Below are 18,570 nucleotides of genomic sequence, written 5' to 3' on the forward strand. Positions count from 1 at the left end.
TTATATCCCCCCCTCAACTGTCTCTTCTCCAAGCTGAATAGCCCTAACCATTTTAGACTTTCCTCATATGGGAGCCTTTCCATGCCCTTTATCATTTTGGTCGGCCCTTCGCTGTACTTTCTCCAGTACGACTATATCTTTTTGAGATGTGGTGACCAGAATTGCACACAGTATTCAAGGTGCGGTCTAATTATGCAGCGATAAAATGGAGGATGTCCTAATACCTCTTTATTTGCCATTCCCTTCCTAATAATTCCTAATGCTCTGTTTACTTTTTCAACCATCACAGCACACTGAGCCAACAATTTCAATGTAATATCAACTATGACGCCCAGATTTTATCCCTGGGTGGTAACTCCAAATACAGAACCTAACGTTGTGTAACTACAGCATGGGTATTTTTCCCTATATGCATCATCTTGCACTTGTCCACATATTTCATCTGTCATTTGAACGCTGAATCCTCCAGTATCACAACATCCTCTTGCAATTTATCACAATATGCTTGTGACTTAACTACTCTGAATAATTGTGTCATATCTGCAAATTTGATCACCTCACTTGTCATACCCTTTTCCAGATCATTTATAAATATACTAGAAAGCACAGGTCCAAGTACAGATCGCTGAGGCACTTCATTGTTTACATTTTTCCACTGTGAAAAGAGACCATTTAATCCTACTCTGTTTCCTGTCTTTTAACCAGTTTGCAATCAACAGAACAATCTTGCCTCCTATCCTATGACTTTTTAGTTCTTAGAAGCCTCTCATAAGGGACTTTGTCAAATGCCTTCTGAAAATCCAAATACATCGCATCTACCAGTTCACCATTATCCACATTTACTCACCCCTTCAAAAAAAATGTAGCAGATTTGTGAGGCAAGGCTTCCCTTGTGTATACTCCATGCTGGTTATGTCCCATTAAATCATTATCTATATGTTCTGTGATTTTATTTTTATAATAGTTTCCACGATTTTTCCCGGCATTGAAGTCAGGCTCCCCAGTCTCTAGTTTCCCAGATCACCTCTGGAGCCCTTTTTATATATCAGGGTTATATATACTGGCCACCTTCCAGTTTTCAGGTACAATGGATGATTTTAATGATAGATTACAAATTACTTATACTAGGTCTGAAATTTCATTTTTTAGTTCTTTCAGAACCCCAGGGCATATACCATGTGGTCCAGTTGATTAGCTACTCTTCAATTTGGCAATCTGGTTTTCTAAATCTTTCAGTTTCACTGCGATTTGGGTCAGTTCATCTGAATCGTCACCCTTGAAAACTGTCTTCAGAATGGGTATCTCCCCAACATCCTCCTCGTTAAACACTGATGCAAAGAATTAATTTAGTCTTTCCACGATGCCCTTATCTTCCCTAAGTGCCCTTTTAACCCCTTAATCATCTAATGGTCCAACCAACTTCCCTGCAGGTTTTCTGCTTCGGATATATTTTTAAAAAGTTTTCATTATGAGTATGTCTCTACAGCCACCTTTTTTTCAAATTCTCTTTTAGCCTGTCTTATTGATGTTTTATATTTAACTTGCCAATGGTTATGCTTTTTCCTATTTTTGAATGAAGATCTTTTGGTTAAAACAGTCTCTTTCTCCTCATCTTTCAACCAACTATACCAGCAATCGTTTGGCCTTCCTTCCACCTTTCTTAATGGATGGAATATGAGACTGGCAGGTTATAAAATACTATCTTAAGCCTCCACATGGCCATATACACACGTGCCACTGCATGCATAACTTAGTTATCATCTAAGGAGGATAGCTTTAAAAAGCTTTAAAAAGAGTTACATGTGAAAGTGTAACATACTATTGTAGCAATTTTAAAAAGCCATTTACGTGCATAAAAAGCACACGGCAGATTTATTCTTTTAAAACATTCTAAAACTGAATACCGTAAGAAGAGGAATTTGCTTCAAAAGTATCATACCAAGATTAAAACACTTGGTACCTGAAAGTTTCTGATCATGAGAGATTTAATTCACAGATGCTTTAACACAAATGATTAATAACTGAAAATGGAGACCTGATTACTATTGTACCCCCCTTTTTTTAATATAATTCAACTTCCAAATTCAGATTAACAATTTTTACTGTAAGAATTATTTCTAAGCAATCAAGGATTGCTCTACAACGCTTCCAATAGATCAATAAATATATTTAAACTGGCAGAAAAGTAGGTAAATGTCTCTATAATGCAAAGTTCATAAAATTTGTTTCCAATAACCTTTAAGAAAACTTTCCTTAATATTTTTGATTTATTATACAGGAGGCCAGCTTTTGGCATTAAACCTCTTAAGTTTTAGGCAAGAGGTGGATCTGCAAATAGAATGGGAGTGGTTATTTTGACTAAAAATGGGTGGGCAATTTCATAACTTTTTTCCACCAATTATTAGGATGAGAACAGTATCTTAATTAGATATTCCCCGTTACAAATGAATATCTAAATTTCATCAGTGGCTTACAAGCAGGATTATGAGAATAACACTACATCCATCATTCACAAAGTATGACCAATCAGGGGTTCCCAACACAAATTGATCTAAATCACAATTTAAAGGTTTTTTTTCCCCTAATTTTATATTATGAATGCTGTAAAACTAATTTTCAGATTACCAAAACTTAAAGCATTACGTCTGTTAACACCAGCAAGATACAATTTGATTGTGTTTTTTGTGTGTGGCCAATTTGCAAGTCTTTGAAGAAGCAATTAGAAAACCAATGCAGTTTGTCAAAATATGGTCCAAATTTCTTATAGTGGCAAGAAAATGAATTAAATACAATGTCTCAATTAAACCTCTGTGCAGAATCTTACTTGAAGTCAGAAAGCACGAGTTTTAAACATCAACTGGATTAAAGGGATAAAAGGCATATCAGATTTTCATTCCATTTCAGGTACTGCATTAAAGAAGTATATGCTCTGGTTCAGAAGGTTTATTTACATCATACCAGTGTATTGCATACTTGTTTTCTAGCCCAGCAGTTATATTTATAGATTAAATTGTAATTCCTTTTTAATTATGTGAAACTATGCCGATCTGATCACTCCTCTTTAAACTTTATGTTTATTTCACTGTCACTAATTTCCTCTTTGGCCGGAAATCGCTTTTGTTATCTTACTTAATTGAAAGGGAAAAAAAAAAAGATCTTTTACATAGCACCATTTTCAATCACACCTTGTCAAGGAAACTGTAAAAGTGTAATTTCACCCAAAGAATCAGAAACACTCAGGAAACAAAAAAAAATTAAGTTGCCAGAAAAAGTTAAAAGAGCAAACCCTTAACATCGCATATGCTTGATAACAATTTGTCCTAAACAAACGGAGAGCGGTTAGCCAAGTTTTTTGTCTTTCATTCTACCACTTAAATCTTTCATTTAAAAGCATCTTTATTTCAGATTTCGTGTTTCTAGCATCCCCGCAGCCGCCGCCGCCAGGGCTCACAGGGGGAGGGGAAAGGTACAGGGCGGGGAGAAAGAAAGAAAGAAAGAAAGAAAAAAAAGAGAGAGAGCCAGCAGCGGAGGTTTCTTAAAGAGTTGCCGTCACGGAAGCCCGGCCTAGCACTTCCCGCTGCGCGCGGTAATAAAGTATCGGCAAACACCCGCCTCCCCAGCATCACAACAATAACAATCAGCCACATAACCGCGCCCCGCCGCTTACACCGTGATGTGCCCGGCGCCCCGCACCGCCACCGGGTCAGGCGTGCAGCGCAGCAGCCGCTCCTCGCTCACCACCCGCTCCACCTCGTCCTCCTCCTCCTCCTCCTCGTCCAGCTCATAGATTGTGTCGAAGTCCGCCATGTTGGGCAGCAGGACGCTCATGACGTCACCGAGAGCCGCAATCACTGCGTGACGCGTCAAGGAAGGAGGGGGGGGGGGGGGGGGGAGGCGGGAGAGGAGTAGATCAGGGGCACGCGCCGCCGAGTCTGCGCTGCTATTGTGAGTGGTGTTGTAGTAGTAGTTGAGGCTGCGCGTGCGCGCCCCTAAAAGCTGCCTTTCTGTCTCTTGTCAGATTCCGATTCAAGAAACTTTATTGGCACGGAAGTTTGAACACGCACCGCCTCCCAGGGCGCGGGGCGGAGGCGCGCGCTGGAAGGGCGGAGGCGAGGCGAGGCGGTGATGGGGCACGTGCCTGGTTCTCCACCAGGGGCGCCGGAGAGCGAAGGGAGAAGGTGACAGACCTGGGACCATTACAGTTATTACGAAGCCAAGAGAAGGGGGCAGAGGGGCTCGGCTCGCAAGCACTAGGCTTGCCAACTCATGAAGAAAAGATATGTTTACTGAGAGCTTAATTCCTTTATTATTGTTATTATTATTTTATTTATTATTATTATTTTACCGTCATCATTTGTGTACAAAGAATGTTGTGCCAGAGCAGCTGCCACAGGGGAGGGGGGAGCCAATTTTCGCACAGGGCATCAGCCTAGTGGTGATTTTCTGCTAGGTTGTCGACCTGGGAACTTTTGCCACCTGAACCTTAACAACTTTAAGAAGTGCCATGCTGGGCCACACCCATGGCCCATCAAGCCCTGCATCCTGTTTCTGAGGGTGACCAGTCTGGGTCACAAGGACCCTGCAGATTCCCAGTAGGTGAACTTCAACTTGCTTCCTTTTTCTCTATTGGGAAGAAGTGAAAAGTGAAAGTTGCCTCTGGCCCCCAATCCAATACCTATTTTACAGCTCAATACAGTAAAGTGCGGCCGCGGTTACCCTGCCCCTAACCGGCTTTCTACTCACTTTTCTGCCGTGTTAGTCCAACCCGCGATACACTATCCCCTTTAATCCATTCTTACCGCCTCTTTAAATCCCCGGGTAACCCCTTCCGCATGCGGCATGTATATTACATGTAAACGATCGGATTAGCTATTCCCTCCCATACAGTAACGCGCGCCCCGACTATCGCTATTTTACCCTGCCATTTTGCCCCGCGTTTAACCTGCTAACTTACCGCCTACCCCTACCCCTGCGTTAGAGGCAAGGGTTAAGGGTAGACGGCAAACTTTCCCTCAAAAGAAAACCTAAAAACCTTTAAACCATTAAATATATGAAAGGGCAGCTTTTAATCTCTGTCCATGTCTATTTTATTATTGTCGGCTAGCCCCCCCCCCTTTTTTTTTTTTAAATGATATTGTGAATCATTGCACTAAACATGCGATTCCTTAAATGAATTTAAAACAATAATGCTAGATACATATATACTAACATTTGCAGCGAGCCCCGCTTTTGGTTAAGTTGTTATAAATACCTTGGATGTCACTTTCCGAATCCTCCATTTCCACGCGGGCGGGCGGTCATCGAGGCGGGAGCCGGCAGGCGCGCGTGCTGTCATCGAGGCGGAAGCCGGCGAGCGGGTGGGCGCGCGTTCATCCAGACGGTGGCAGGAGCCGGCGGGCGCGCGTTCATCCAGGCGGCGGCAGGAGCCGGCGGGCGGGTGGGCGCGCGTTCATTCAGGTGGCGGCGGGAGCCGGCGGGTGTGTGTTCATCCAGGCGGCGGCGGGAGCCGCCGGGCGGGTGGGCGTGCGTTCATCCAGGCGGCGGCGGGAGCCGCCGGGCGGGTGGGCGCGCGTTCATCCAGGCGGCGGCGGGAGCCAGCGGGCGCGCGTTCATCCAGGCGGCGGCGGGAGCCGGCGGGCGTGCGTTCATCTAGGCGGAGGGAGCCGGCGGCGAAAGCGGCCTCCTGCAGCCCCCGCCAGCAGTGAATGAATGCACGCCTGTGTACGCCCGTGCAATTTCGGCGCTCAAGGCAGTGCATTAGCGAACGCCGACGTCACATGCTGTAACGTCAAGCGTCGTGACGTCATGCCTTGAGCCCCGAAATTGCACGGGCGTACACAGGCGTGCATTCATTCACTGCCGGCGGGGGCTGCTGGAGGCTGCTTTCGCCGCCGGCTCCGTCTGCCTGGATGAATGCACGCCCGCCGGCTCCCGCCGCCGCCTGGATGAACGCGCGACAGCCGGCTCCCGCTGCTGCCTGGATGAACGAGCGCCCACCCGCCCGCCGGCTCCCGCCTCAATGACAGCACGCGCGCCTGCCGGCTCCCGCCTCGATGAACTCGCTCCCGCCTCGAACGCGCGCCCGCTGGCTCCCGCCAGTAAGTTTACTTTTTTTACACTTTATTCCCTTTTGTTTTAATTTTCGCCCTGCGCCTTGCTTCAGGAGGGGGGGGAACCATCCACTTCCTGGTACCTATCATTTCAAATGTCAGTTGAAATGTCATTTGAAATGACAGGTACCAGCGCACCCAGGATACTGTATAGGCGCTGTATTAAGCGCCTATACAGTAAAATGGGTTGCGCGGGCCTAACGCTTCGCCTAACACTTCGCAGACGCGGCTTGCATTTGCATGCAATTTAAATAGAGTATCGAGCGGTATGTGAAGAGAACTGTGCGTGCGGGGAACGAGGGTGCGCCCGGCACTGCCGCACTCTTTCTAACGCGGCATAACTGTATCGACCTGTTATTTTGGAAAATTATCACTGGAAATATAGTCCTCCACTCTCCAGTACAGCATCCTCGCAGACCCTGAGCTCCTGACCCTGAAGACAACAGGCTTGTCATTCCATGACATTTTTATTGACACAACATTATTTTTATGAACACTAGCAGAAAATCTATAGTGTTTGAATGGTTTAGGGGAGGTGAATGGATGTAGTAGGTGTTGCAGAGGCAAACGATTAAGGAAAGCTGTGAAATCTGTCCATGGCTAAAATTGCCATAGTCAAAAAAAACTAATTTCATATGGGTCTGAATGTTTATTTATAAATGAGGGAGGTTGGAAAAACTGTGGAATTTTATGTTCCATGGCATCCCTCCCCCTGCCTCAGAGAATATGGGAGCATCTTTGAGTCTGTAGTGGATGAAATTTCAGACTTTATCTTGGACTCTTTCAATACGATTGATCTGGATGATTTTAGTTTACATGCTGATGAACCTTTGCTTAATACAGAGGATATCACCATGGCATTTGTCAGATTTAGGTATGTCACAGGTTATTTCTGAGTCAACACAGGTAGACAGGCATATTTTGGATCTTATTTTTTGCCAGCTAGAAAAGGATTCTACAATTAGAGTCAAATGTGATGGTTATCCTGCTGACATAGTTATACCATATTACTTTATTAAATTTACCCTTGATATGGGTTTTGCCGATGATGGCAGAAGTGGTTTTATATATTGAAGTTTTTGTATTGAGAAAATTGACACAATACATAGTGTTTGCTGTGGTGGAAGGGAGCGCTAGGGGGCGCTCCCCAGAGCAGGTCGAGGGGTGTGTGCCCTTGCAGCAAGACTCAGCCTAGTCTGGGACTGGAGCTTGGAAGTCCGGAGACAAGATGTGGAGCTTGGAATTCTGAAGGCAAGACGTGGAGCTTGGAATTCTGAAGACAAGACATGGAGCTTGGAACTCTGAAGACAAGACAACCAGGCTGAAGGTCATCAAATCTTCACAAGAGAGCACTGTGTTGTTCGTACGTCTCACTTTGAATGTCATAGTGGCCCCTAACATCTACACTAATACCTAAACCTCACCTCGAGTTATTAGGTGGGCCTCCCATCGAGATATAAATACCTATCTAGGATGAGGGCATTATCACTAGTCTCTTGCTCGCTCTCTCTCTCTCTCTCTCTCTCTCTCTCTCTCCTGTCTAAAAGACTGTATGGCCCATCTAGGCTGCCCATCCAATTAATTTAGCATCAAAATTCACATCACTTCCTTAGAGATCCTCTGTATTTATCCCATGCTTTCTTGAATTTAGTGTGTTGTGTGTGTCCAAATAAATACATAAAAAAACCAAAATAGACCCCCTTTTTCAATGCCAGAGGGGAAAAGAACAAATTAAAATTCAAGGTCACAATAGTAAGAAACGGACTAAATCAGAGGGACGTTAGCTTGCTGTATGATTTGGCACAGGTATGGATGGCTTTTCATTTCTAGAACTGGATAGCCCAGTGGATTGCAGACGCACAGTCCATCATGCGGAAGGCCCGCCGGTTTCGTAGGCTGGCACAAAGCTACAGATCCTTTCATCCTAGGGTGTGCCTGTAGATCATGTTTTTGGTCAGAGAAAAACTGGCATCTGATGGCGTTTTGGAGGCCTACCTGAAATGAGATAGCGGCCTCAGTCCAGATCTCAGTGGATATGTAGCCCGTAAAAGAAGTACAGTTACAGTTAGTACGGTAGCTATCAGAAAGGGTAAAGACTGTAAGGCCATAGAGACTGAACTCTCCCACAGAAACACAGCGAGAATTACTTGATATCCAGTGCCCAGAGAAAATTCAGTATAGAAGGTAACCATTTATTTTATTTGCTTGTTTCACCCCACTCGTGATTTTATAAACTTCTGTTCTGTCCACGCTCATTCGTCTCTTTTCCAAACTGAAGAAGCCCATTTTGCACAGCCATTGCCTTTCCTCTACCATCTTTGATGCCCTCCTCTGCACCTTTTCTAGTTCCACCGTTGTCTTTCGTGAGATGGGGGGGAGACCAGAACTGCACACAACAAATGCTCAAGGTGCGGTTGCAGCACAGAACAAAGGCAGTTTATATTCTAATTGTATTCTGTATTTCCTTGCAGGTCAGAGCGATTACCTTCTCAGAATCCAGGAATTTCTAAGAAGAGAACCAATATGTTGGGAAACCTCTTAACCTTTGGGTTGGAAGGGAATCAGGTCAGTGACATGCTCATAAATCACTCCAACTTATTCCTGCCTTAACATTTTTATTTTTTTTAGATCAGTGCTATGTTATCTTCTTTGCTTCATGCTGGAAATATAGTAAAAAGTAAATGAGAACTTCTCATGAAGCATGCACTCTCAGTGGACTTTCAGTGCGGAGCTGACGATTTTTTTTTCTGCAGACTGCTTTGCTACATTTGATGGATTTTGAGGTGCAGTCTTTTTTATTATCATGTATTATTGTTAATTCTCTGTTGACAAGCAGGGGCTAAGTTAGTCATGATACCTGGGTGATGTCATCCGACAGTGCCGAATGGACCCGTCTGTCTATACTTACAGAGCTTTTGATCTGCTGAGCATATGCGGGAATTCCTGCGTGGACGTTGCCTCATGAGCTCCCTCAGGGGCAGATTTTATAAATCTGCGCACACGCGTACTTTTGTTCGCGCACCAGGCGCGAACAAGAGTACGCGGGATTTTAATGGATACGCGCGTAGCCGCGCGTATCCATTAAAATCCGGGGTCAGTGCGCGCAAGGCTGCCCAAAATCGGCAGCCTGTGGGCGCCGAGCTGCGCAGCCTGCCTCCGTTCCCCTACCTAACCCACCCCCCCGGCCCTATCTAACCCCCCCCTAACTTTGCGCGTGCCGGGCCGGCTGCCGCACTCCATGTTCCGGTCCAGGGGCTGGTCCGGAGGCTGCGGCCACGGCCCCGGAATGCCCCCGGGCCGAAACCACCCCCGCGGCGCCACCTCCGCAACGCCGCGTCACTCCCGGTACGCCCCTGAAACGCCCCCCCGACACGCCCCTCCATGCAAGCTCTGGGACTTAATCGCATCCCGGGGCTTGCGTGCGCCGCCGAGCCTATGCAAAATAGGCTTGGCACGCGCAGGGGGGGTTTGGGGTAGGTTTTTGAGGGGTATGCGCGTATCTTACGCGCGTACCCCTTTGAAAATCTACCCCTCAGTCTTTTTTTGTCTGTGTTGCAGTATGGACTTGTAGTCTATTTCTCTCTTTTTTTTTTTTTTAGTGATCTCTTGGTGTTTCAAAGTTTTTTCGTTCTGTGTTGCCTTGCTGTCTTGGCAGCCCTCCAAACAGCACTTTTCAGTGAGATATATATCTAATCTATATCTTTTTCTGTAATTAGTATTTTTATTCACAGTGATGAATGAGGCAGCATATAAACAGAGAAATGTTCCCAAATAGGGGAGATACAGGAGTTCAGGAAAAGAAACACATGATTACTAGACAACCAATACTGACCTATCATGACCCCCGAGACCAAGTAAATCTTGAATAATATACTACATAATAATGATACATTATAGATTATAAGACATACCGCTGTATCAGAGCCAAATAAAATACATTTATACTGCACGCTCACCATGAGGTTTCCAATAATATCTCCCATTCCCCCCTGATTATCCCCCCATACCACCCCCCCCCCCCTGGCAATATAGTTTCCAACAAAATAGGCTCTGTCCTGAGAGGACTGCAACATATTAAATGGTATCAGTATGAAGTAGGTGTAGCTTTTCAGGACATGGAAGTAAGCAAAAGATTGGGATAGCATAAAAGGTTATCTAAGCGTAGCTCCTCTCTCAGCCCATAGCCGTTCCCGTACAACTAAGATTTCTGCTTTTCCGGCTATAGCCAAAAACACTGCCATGTATCCTGAAATGTTTGCATTTTATCATGTCTTAAAGCGGTCAGGTTTTCCATATAATAGATCCGCTTCAGTCTGGTAAGTACTTTTGTTTAAGAGAGGGTGCCCTAACATCTTCCCAGTCTTTGGCTATAGCTCCTCTCGTGGCTTGCTGAGAGGATGGCACTGTCCAAGGGAAAATTCAATAAGGCTACCGGTGGAGTTAATATTATAGGAAAGTGCAGTAATTCTTGCAAGCAACCTGCCACGAGGGTCCAGAGCTGTTGGATAACTGGGCACCCCCCACCACTTGTGTGGGAAGTCGCCCACTTTACCACATTTCCTCCAGCAATATTGGCTAACAGTGGATGACATCTTATTTAACTTAACTGGAGTCATGTACCATCTTATATAGAATTTTGTGCAGATATGGAGCTGCGACGGGCCATCATAAAACAAAAATCCCAATTCCTCCTCTGATAACGTTTGCGCTATCTCTCACTCCCAAGCCCGCACGTGGGCCTCTTTCTTGCCATTAGTGCTATAAAGCAGCCTATATAATTTAGAGATTGTTCCTTTTAACATGTGGGTCTTTTCACAGTAGCCTTCAAAAAAGGGTTTTCCCTTTAACGAGATCTTCTTGGATCTGCTTAGTAGACATGAAATGTCGTAATTGTATATAAGCAAAAAGATCTTTATCTGTGAGATGAAATTTTTCCTTTAATAGCTCGGAAGGGGCCATTGACTGCTCTTGCCACACCTGCCCCAATGCGGTTAACCCCCTTATCTGCCCATTTTTGGAACCCTTGACTATCTCTTCCTGCAGGAAAACTTTCACAGTCTGATATAGGGGTAGAGTAAGCGTATTGCCGACGACCCAGTAGTGGCTGCCTCCATGACCTCCCTATCATCAATGTGGTAGCGGTGCAGGGTGACATATATGTTGGGATCATGTAGAATTTTCCCGGGTTTCCAGATTAGGTCTCTCATATTTCCACCCAAGAACATATCATCCTCAATAGCCATCCATTGTTGAAATCTAACCTCATTATGGAGGTCTACCGCTGCTTTTAAGTGTGAGGCCGCATAATACGTAACGATATTAGGGACCCCCTGTCCTCCATTAGACCTGGTTTGATATAGCACTCTTCTGGAGACTCCTTGGTGGTCTTTTCTTCCATATGAAGGAAAACGTTTTCCTCTGCGATGCTTTCCAATAGCCAACCGGCACAAGGCACGGCAGAGTTTGAAAGAGATAACCCCATTTTGGTAAGAGAGACATTTCTAGCGCCGCTGTCCTTCCTAGCCACGACGTGGGCAGTCGTTCCCAAGCCTCCAAATCTTTACCCAATTTTTTTTTAAAAAGTGGGGTCCAGTTCAAATGAAATAAGCCAGAATGTTCCGATCCCAACACTATTCCTAGATATTTCACTGCTTCATTCGCCCATTGAAAAGGGAATTGCTTTTTAAGGTTTGGAGCCAGCCCTTCAGGTGAGGAGATGGGCAGCAATTCCGATTTATCGTGATTAATTTTAAATCCTGACATTTTCCCGTCATTGAAAACATGGCTTATTAATCAAGCTTTTAATAAGAGTTTAGTCCAGCAATTGTGATGTTATTAAAGGTGTCAAATGATCAGCCAACATATTTTTAGCAATGCTATTAATAATTGTTATCATGACAATTAATATGGTTATTTGTGCAAGTTTTTACAGAATTTTCAATTAATTTTCGTTAACCTAGATAGTTTTTTATTATTTGAAATTGAAGATAGCTAACATTACTATTGATTGTGTTATTTTGTACTGTAAAGAGTGTTTTAGTTATTTATTCCTGTATGCGTGTTGCATAAGATGTAGACCGATGAGAAGGTCCTGGTTCCAAACGCCGGTATAGAAAATGGTCTAAATAAATAAATAAATCTTCCAGTTCAGTGATAACCTTGCTCAATGATTGCTCCAGGTCTGATAGGGTAAATAGGATGTCATCAGCATATAAAGATTTTTTATACTGCTTTTCCCCTGTTTGAATACCCTCGATGGCTGGGTTTCGTCTGATTTTCTCCGCAAGTGGTTCTGTGCATATTGCAAATAATAAGGGTGACAGCGGACGCCCTTGTCTTGTGCCTCAGTTGTGCAGAAACGTTTTGGGTATATCCCCCATTTACTTTGATGCAGGCTGCTGGGCTTTAGTATAATGATTTTACCCATTTTAAGAAATACATGTCTAGCCCCATCTTTTCCATTACCCGGTCCAAGGCTTTTTCGGCGTCCACTTCAAGTAACACCCAGGGCACCTTGTGTTGTTTTGCATTATGGATGAGATTAATGACTTTTCTAACATCTAATCTATATCTGTACATACATATGTATCTCTCTCTCTCTCTCTCTCTCTCTCTCTAAATATATATATACATATTCTGTATATATTCCACAGGATGTCAGGACCAAGAAGCCCATTATTAGTGGCTTCAAGGACTGTGTATGTGGTGTGAAAATGTCCATTATAGATGGACACAGCATCTGCTACTGGAGCTCATGTCCCTTGAAAAAGAAGTCTTACTCTTCAGAGCCAGTTGGCAGTGAGGACCTACAGGGCCTTCTCTGTAGGTTGCATTAACCTCACCCCAACACAAGGGTCCACAATCCTAACAGCATTGACAGCACTTGGGTTCAATGCAGTGATAAATGGTGCATAGACTGCATCAACAGCACTGAGACACAATGACTTTTCTGTGCCAATTGCACCACCTGCTATATATTATGTTCTTATGTAGAGCACAGAAAAGATATCACGTCTCGGTGCTGTTGAAGCAGTCTATGTGTCATTTGTCATTGCATTGAGTCCCAATGGTGTTAGGATTGTGGACCCTTGTATTGGGGTGAGATTGATACAACCTACAGGAAGGCCCTGTAGGTCCTCACTGCCAGCTGGCAGTGCAGAAACTGAACTAAAGAATTGTCCGTACCAACCCCTTTCTCCTTGGGTTGATATTTTGGGTTCCAGGGACTGGCAGGACTTAGGTGGCAGTCTCTGTGACACAAGCTGAAGAGTAGATATGGGGTCAGGCTGAGTTCGGAGGCAGGCAAGCATATCGAGAGTCCAGGCTATGGTCAGTGGCAGGCAAGGATAGCGAGAGTCCAGGCTAAGGATTAATACTATAATCCGTCCAAGGGTAGGAAGAAGGTAGCTAGGTAAGGCTAAAGGGGCAGTCCGCGAGCAGGTAAACTAACAGATGCATGCAACACAGGCACTGTTGACGCATGGTACATCAGCACCATCAATTCATCAGTGCCATCAATGTATCTGTTTGTGGCACTGTCAATGCATAAATCCTTGGCATAGCTGAAGTATAAGGCCTCAGCATCATTGATGCAGAAGGCCTCAGTGCTGTTGATGCTGGAGCACTCAATTCATTGAACTCCGGAACACTTGAAACATCAAGCTCCGGAGCACTTGGGCATCTATGCCATGGATGCACCCTCCTTCTACATCTCATGTGTCAGAGCAGATTGTTGCATTGTTGATGCACTGGTCCATGGTGTTTCCAGTGCAGCTCTTCACTAGATTCAATGTTCCTTCCATACAGCTTGGAGGTTTTTCAGGGGCAGAAGGAGATACGTTTCAATTATTTCTGACAATTTATAGGGCAGTGTCCCCAACAAAAGTATTGGAGCAAGGCCTAAACCCAGAAACACCAGATTCCATTTGCTCTGTGCCACCTTAATCTTTAACTAGTCTCAGGACAGATCTTACATAGTCCAAAGGATGTGCAGGAAGGTTCCAACCTGGTTTCAAAAGAGGTTGTTCCACCTCTAATATCTGGTCAGGCTCAACAGCCCTTAGACCAAGTGGCAGAGTTGGTGAAGACTTTATTTACCTGTCTGGCAACTAAAGACAAGGATGGTATTCTTCAGCCTCTCCTCTCTAGAATATCAGATTTATTCCAAGAAAGAGTCCTGACAAGACAGACATTCCATCAGGGCCTCTAGGGTAGCTCCAGTCCTCAAAATTTGCTTACAGTGGCATCCAGTCACCTCTCCAAGGTGACCAAAGACCTCTCCAGGTCACCTACTTATCATTGGGGTCCTAGGTTAGTGTTTCCTCTCCTTTTGGATCTGATGAAGATTCGATGGGAAAACCATCCAATCCCTTACCTGAGCCTTTGGAACACGTCTTTAGGTTTTTGGACAAGTGTCCATAAAGACAAAGACCCTCACTCAGAAGTCTTTGGTCTTCTCCAGATCTTAGACCCCCAAGCGGAGCCAGCAACTATTCCCATTCATGCTATCCTGCAAGAATTACAAATGTGAATGTAGGAGAATCCAATTTCCTGCTCCACAGTACCAAAAAAACTAGACCTCAAATACAGAGTCTAGAAAACTCCAGAGTCCAGAAAACTGCCTCATTAGTCAGTTGTAGTCAAGTCAGCTCTAAGAAAAGAAAAAAAAACATGAATGTTTCAGACACTCCACCAAGGAAAGATCCAAGCTTCTGAACAATTTTGGATTAAAAGGTGTTCCAGAGTTCCATGCTTAATGCATTCATTTTTGCTCACCAGTTTTACATAGTTCAGTACTTACATGACTGCATTTAAAAGCTGAAGCCCTTTCTTCCCCCAGGGAATAAACAGCTCTGCATATCCACAGCTGCTCCTAGAAGAGGATATTCACCATCTTATTCATTCAGTTTATAAGGCTTTCTATATGACAGCCCGCTCCTCATCAGCCTTCATTAGGAAACACCAGATGGCTTGGCTGCCAGTGTCTACGATACACTAATGGACATCCCCTGTCTGAAAGATCATCTCTTTGGAGACAAAGTCAGAAAAGTGGTTGCTCAAATGAAGGAGCCACATGTGGCAGTGCAGTTGCTCTCAGTCCAAGATGACTTTATTTTGCTTATAAGCAGTTGTATTTCTAGAGACGCCCCTTCTGGCAATTCGACTGGTACTGAAAACTAGTTCTACTTCCACCACAACAACGGCTTCTGGCTCAAAGCCGACAGTGTGAAATGTATCAATTGAACTTGATCCAATAAGTCCAGACCATGCATATACCAAGTTTTTGACCAGTTTCCAAACCCGGCACTCATCCTCTCTGGTAGGAGGGAGAATTCACCTCCATCTGGAAGAATGGCACAAGATTACCAAGGATCATTGGGTTCTCAAGATTGCTAAATCTCACTACAGCTTACACTTCTTCCCAAACTTTATTGCTCTGCCTTCAAAATGGACCCATCTCAGTCAGCGCAATTCCACCTGGCCATGGAGTTAATATTCACAGATTGGGCAATAGAACCTTTCCCACCTGATCAACAGGGCAATGTTCTTATTCCCAAGAAATCTTGAGAATTTAGACCCATCCTGGATTTAAGAAGAGAAATTCAAAATGAACTTATGTGTCCTGGATCTGAAAGATGCTTACTTACGCTTCACACTGACATTATCTATACTTTGTGATGGAATCCTCACACTACCAATATCTAGTGATCCCCTTTGGTCTGTCAGTGGCTTTGAGAGTCTTTACAAATTGCTTAGCTGTAGTAGCAGCAGCACACCTTCTTCAACAGGGCATCTGTGACTGAACTTCCTAGGAAGGAGTACTGACCTCCTGACAGAAGTCAATTCAGTTCCTACAATCATTAGGATTCCTACTGATTTTCAAAAAATTGACCTTTATTCCATCTCAGAGAATCATATTTATCGGGGCATGGATAGACTCCCTACAGAGAAGAGTGTTTCTTCTAAATAATTGGGTGCATACTCTCAGATTCCTTGATCTTTGATTGCAGAACAGAGATCACACAACTGCCAGGGAAGTGCTAGTTGTTCTAGGACACATAGTGATGGCAGTTCATGTAGTTTCATTAACCCATCTCCACATTTGACTCCTTCAATGGGGCCTCCGCTCCCATTGAGACCAGTTGACTGAATCCTTGACTGCTTCACTAAATGTCTCATGGAAATGAAATAATTTTGTTGGTGGCTAGACCTCTACATCTTAGAAGAGTGGGTGCCACTCCATCTACTTCCTCACCAGGTCACATTGGTGAGAGACCTGTTGAGGAACTACGGGGGCTCCCCAAGAGATTGGGAGCCCACAGGTTTCCCTTCCAAACCCAAGGGACTTGATCTTTAATAGAAAGATAGTTTCAAATCAGCCTTCTAGAACTGCAAGCAATTAGATGTGCTTTAAGAACTTTCCCTCATTTTCTCGAGGGAAAGAACATTCTTATTCAAACTGACAACCAAGCAGCCATATTCTATGTGAACAAACAAGGAGGCATGCAGTCATGGACTTTCTGTCAGGTGGCGACAAAGATATGGAAATTGTAACATACCATCTATCGTGTGCTCCTGCCTTGCGATCCAGGTCCCACTGTTGAAACCTGAGGCCTGTTGAGATCCTCCAGCTTGGCTCCTGGACTACTCCTGTATACATAGAAGCCCATTCCACTCACCAGGTGCCTTAACAATAGGTCTTGCTTCCTGCTCCTGAGTTTGTTAGCTGTTATGGCCCATACTACTCCTTGTGATCTGGCCTTGTACTGCTTGCTGCATGCCTTAACCTTGAATTGTCTTTCGCCTATGCCTGATCGCTGCCTTCCCTGATTTCAGATTGACTATCACATATCTATAAATGCTGCCTGTCCCAACCTGAGCCTGCCTTTTCCACCTCCTGCTACTATTACACAGTGCCTCAGGTCCTACCTGTGAAGGCCTACCTAACTCTGTTGGAGGTTGCCTTGTGATCTGGATCTTCACTGCAGCCCTAGGCCCCCCTTCAGGTATGTAATGGCTGTGACAGAAATAGGCATGCAATCATCAAGCTATTCTGTAAGCAAACTACCTTCTGGGAATCGCCAGCACATTATTGGACCAACTCAGCAGGATATTTTGCCTGCACGAATGGTCCCTTCAACAATCAATGGTCGACAGAATATTCATTGTTCGGGGACATCCCTCCATCGAATTCTTCGCTTCTAAAGAGAACAGAAAAGTGGAAACATTTGTTCCATTCTTCCTAGCGGACTCAGGGCCATTCAAGACCTTTTCTGCTCAGCTGGAATGAAGATCTCACTTACGCTTTTCCACTGATTCTGCTGAGAGCCAGGAATGTATAAAAAGTGCTCAAAGACTGGACCCATCTAATACTTATGGCACTAGCATGACCCAGACATGTGTGATTCATATACTTGGTACAACTATCCAACAGCCCTCCAATCCCCCTCGGTGCCAGTACATCCTTGTTAACTCAAAGTGAGGGACCTCTGTATCATCCAAACCTTTCCTTTCTCAACTTGGCAGCCTGGATGTTAAGCATTCGCTGTTTGCCCCACTTTTCTTACCCCAAAGCACTAGAAAACCCTCAACTAGGAGAGCTTATAGCTTTAAATGGAGACAGTTCTCTCCCTAGTGTCATCAAAGCTTCTTGAATCTGTTCATATGTGAACCATGAGACCTATTTTAGTACTTACTCTTTCTTTTTTCTTTAGGTCTCAGTACTTTGTCAGTGAAAGTATATCTTGGTGCCATAGTAGCGTACCATATTCATGTTGAGGGTAGGCCGGTCTCTACTCATCCTTTGGAATCGAAGTTCATGAAAGGTTTATGGCACACCAAGCATTTAGCTGTCAAACCAAATGTCCCATAGGACCTTAACATGGTCCTGATGCAACCTATGCAGCCACCCTTTGAACTACTGGAGTCAGCTTCTCTTAAATTTCTCACTTGGAAAGCATTATTGCTTGTTATAATCACCTCAGCCAGAAGAGTCAGCGAGCTTCAAGCTTTGGTTCAGTATTCACCTTATATTTGCAGTTCTTCCACAAAAGAGTGGTGCTTTGCACCCACCCAAAGTTTCTGCCAAATGTGGTCTCAGCTTTCCATATTAACCAGGACATCATGTTGCCTACGTACTTCCCGAGGCCTCGTGCATAGGAAGGTCAAAAGCCCTTCTTCATTCCCTAGAATCATGGATATTTGTCCTAGCCATGAAAACTGGTGAAGAGACCACAGCTCCATTTCCTTTGTAGTTTTATCCATTAATGGGTGATAAATTTAAATAGAACAATTGTTGCCAAGCTGCCTCTAACTAGATCTCTGTGTATCTGATACTCCTTTTGCCCATTTAAAGGGAAATGCATCTTTTATTTGACTTATTTGCAATTCATCTAGAGTTAAATTTAACAACTCCGATTTCCCCATGTTAACTTTAAATCCAGACAACCCTTCTAAACTT

At 44.3% G+C, this 18,570-nt stretch overlaps 1 protein-coding gene across 1 annotated transcript in view; it reads right to left on the bottom strand.

Moving 5' to 3' along the window:
* Nucleotides 1-3,972, bottom strand: part of CHIC1 (cysteine rich hydrophobic domain 1) — a 69,639-nt gene extending 65,667 nt beyond the window's left edge. Inside the window, exon 1 of the mRNA XM_029607690.1 lies at nucleotides 3,668-3,972. Coding sequence (XP_029463550.1) covers nucleotides 3,668-3,828 — 161 coding nt within the window. The 5' untranslated portion in view covers nucleotides 3,829-3,972. The remainder of the gene's footprint in view (nucleotides 1-3,667) is intronic.
* Nucleotides 3,973-18,570: the final 14,598 nt, after the last annotated feature.

The sequence above is a fragment of the Rhinatrema bivittatum genome, chromosome 6, assembly GCF_901001135.1.
Source record: "Rhinatrema bivittatum chromosome 6, aRhiBiv1.1, whole genome shotgun sequence".
Lineage (NCBI taxonomy): Eukaryota > Metazoa > Chordata > Amphibia > Gymnophiona > Rhinatrematidae > Rhinatrema > Rhinatrema bivittatum.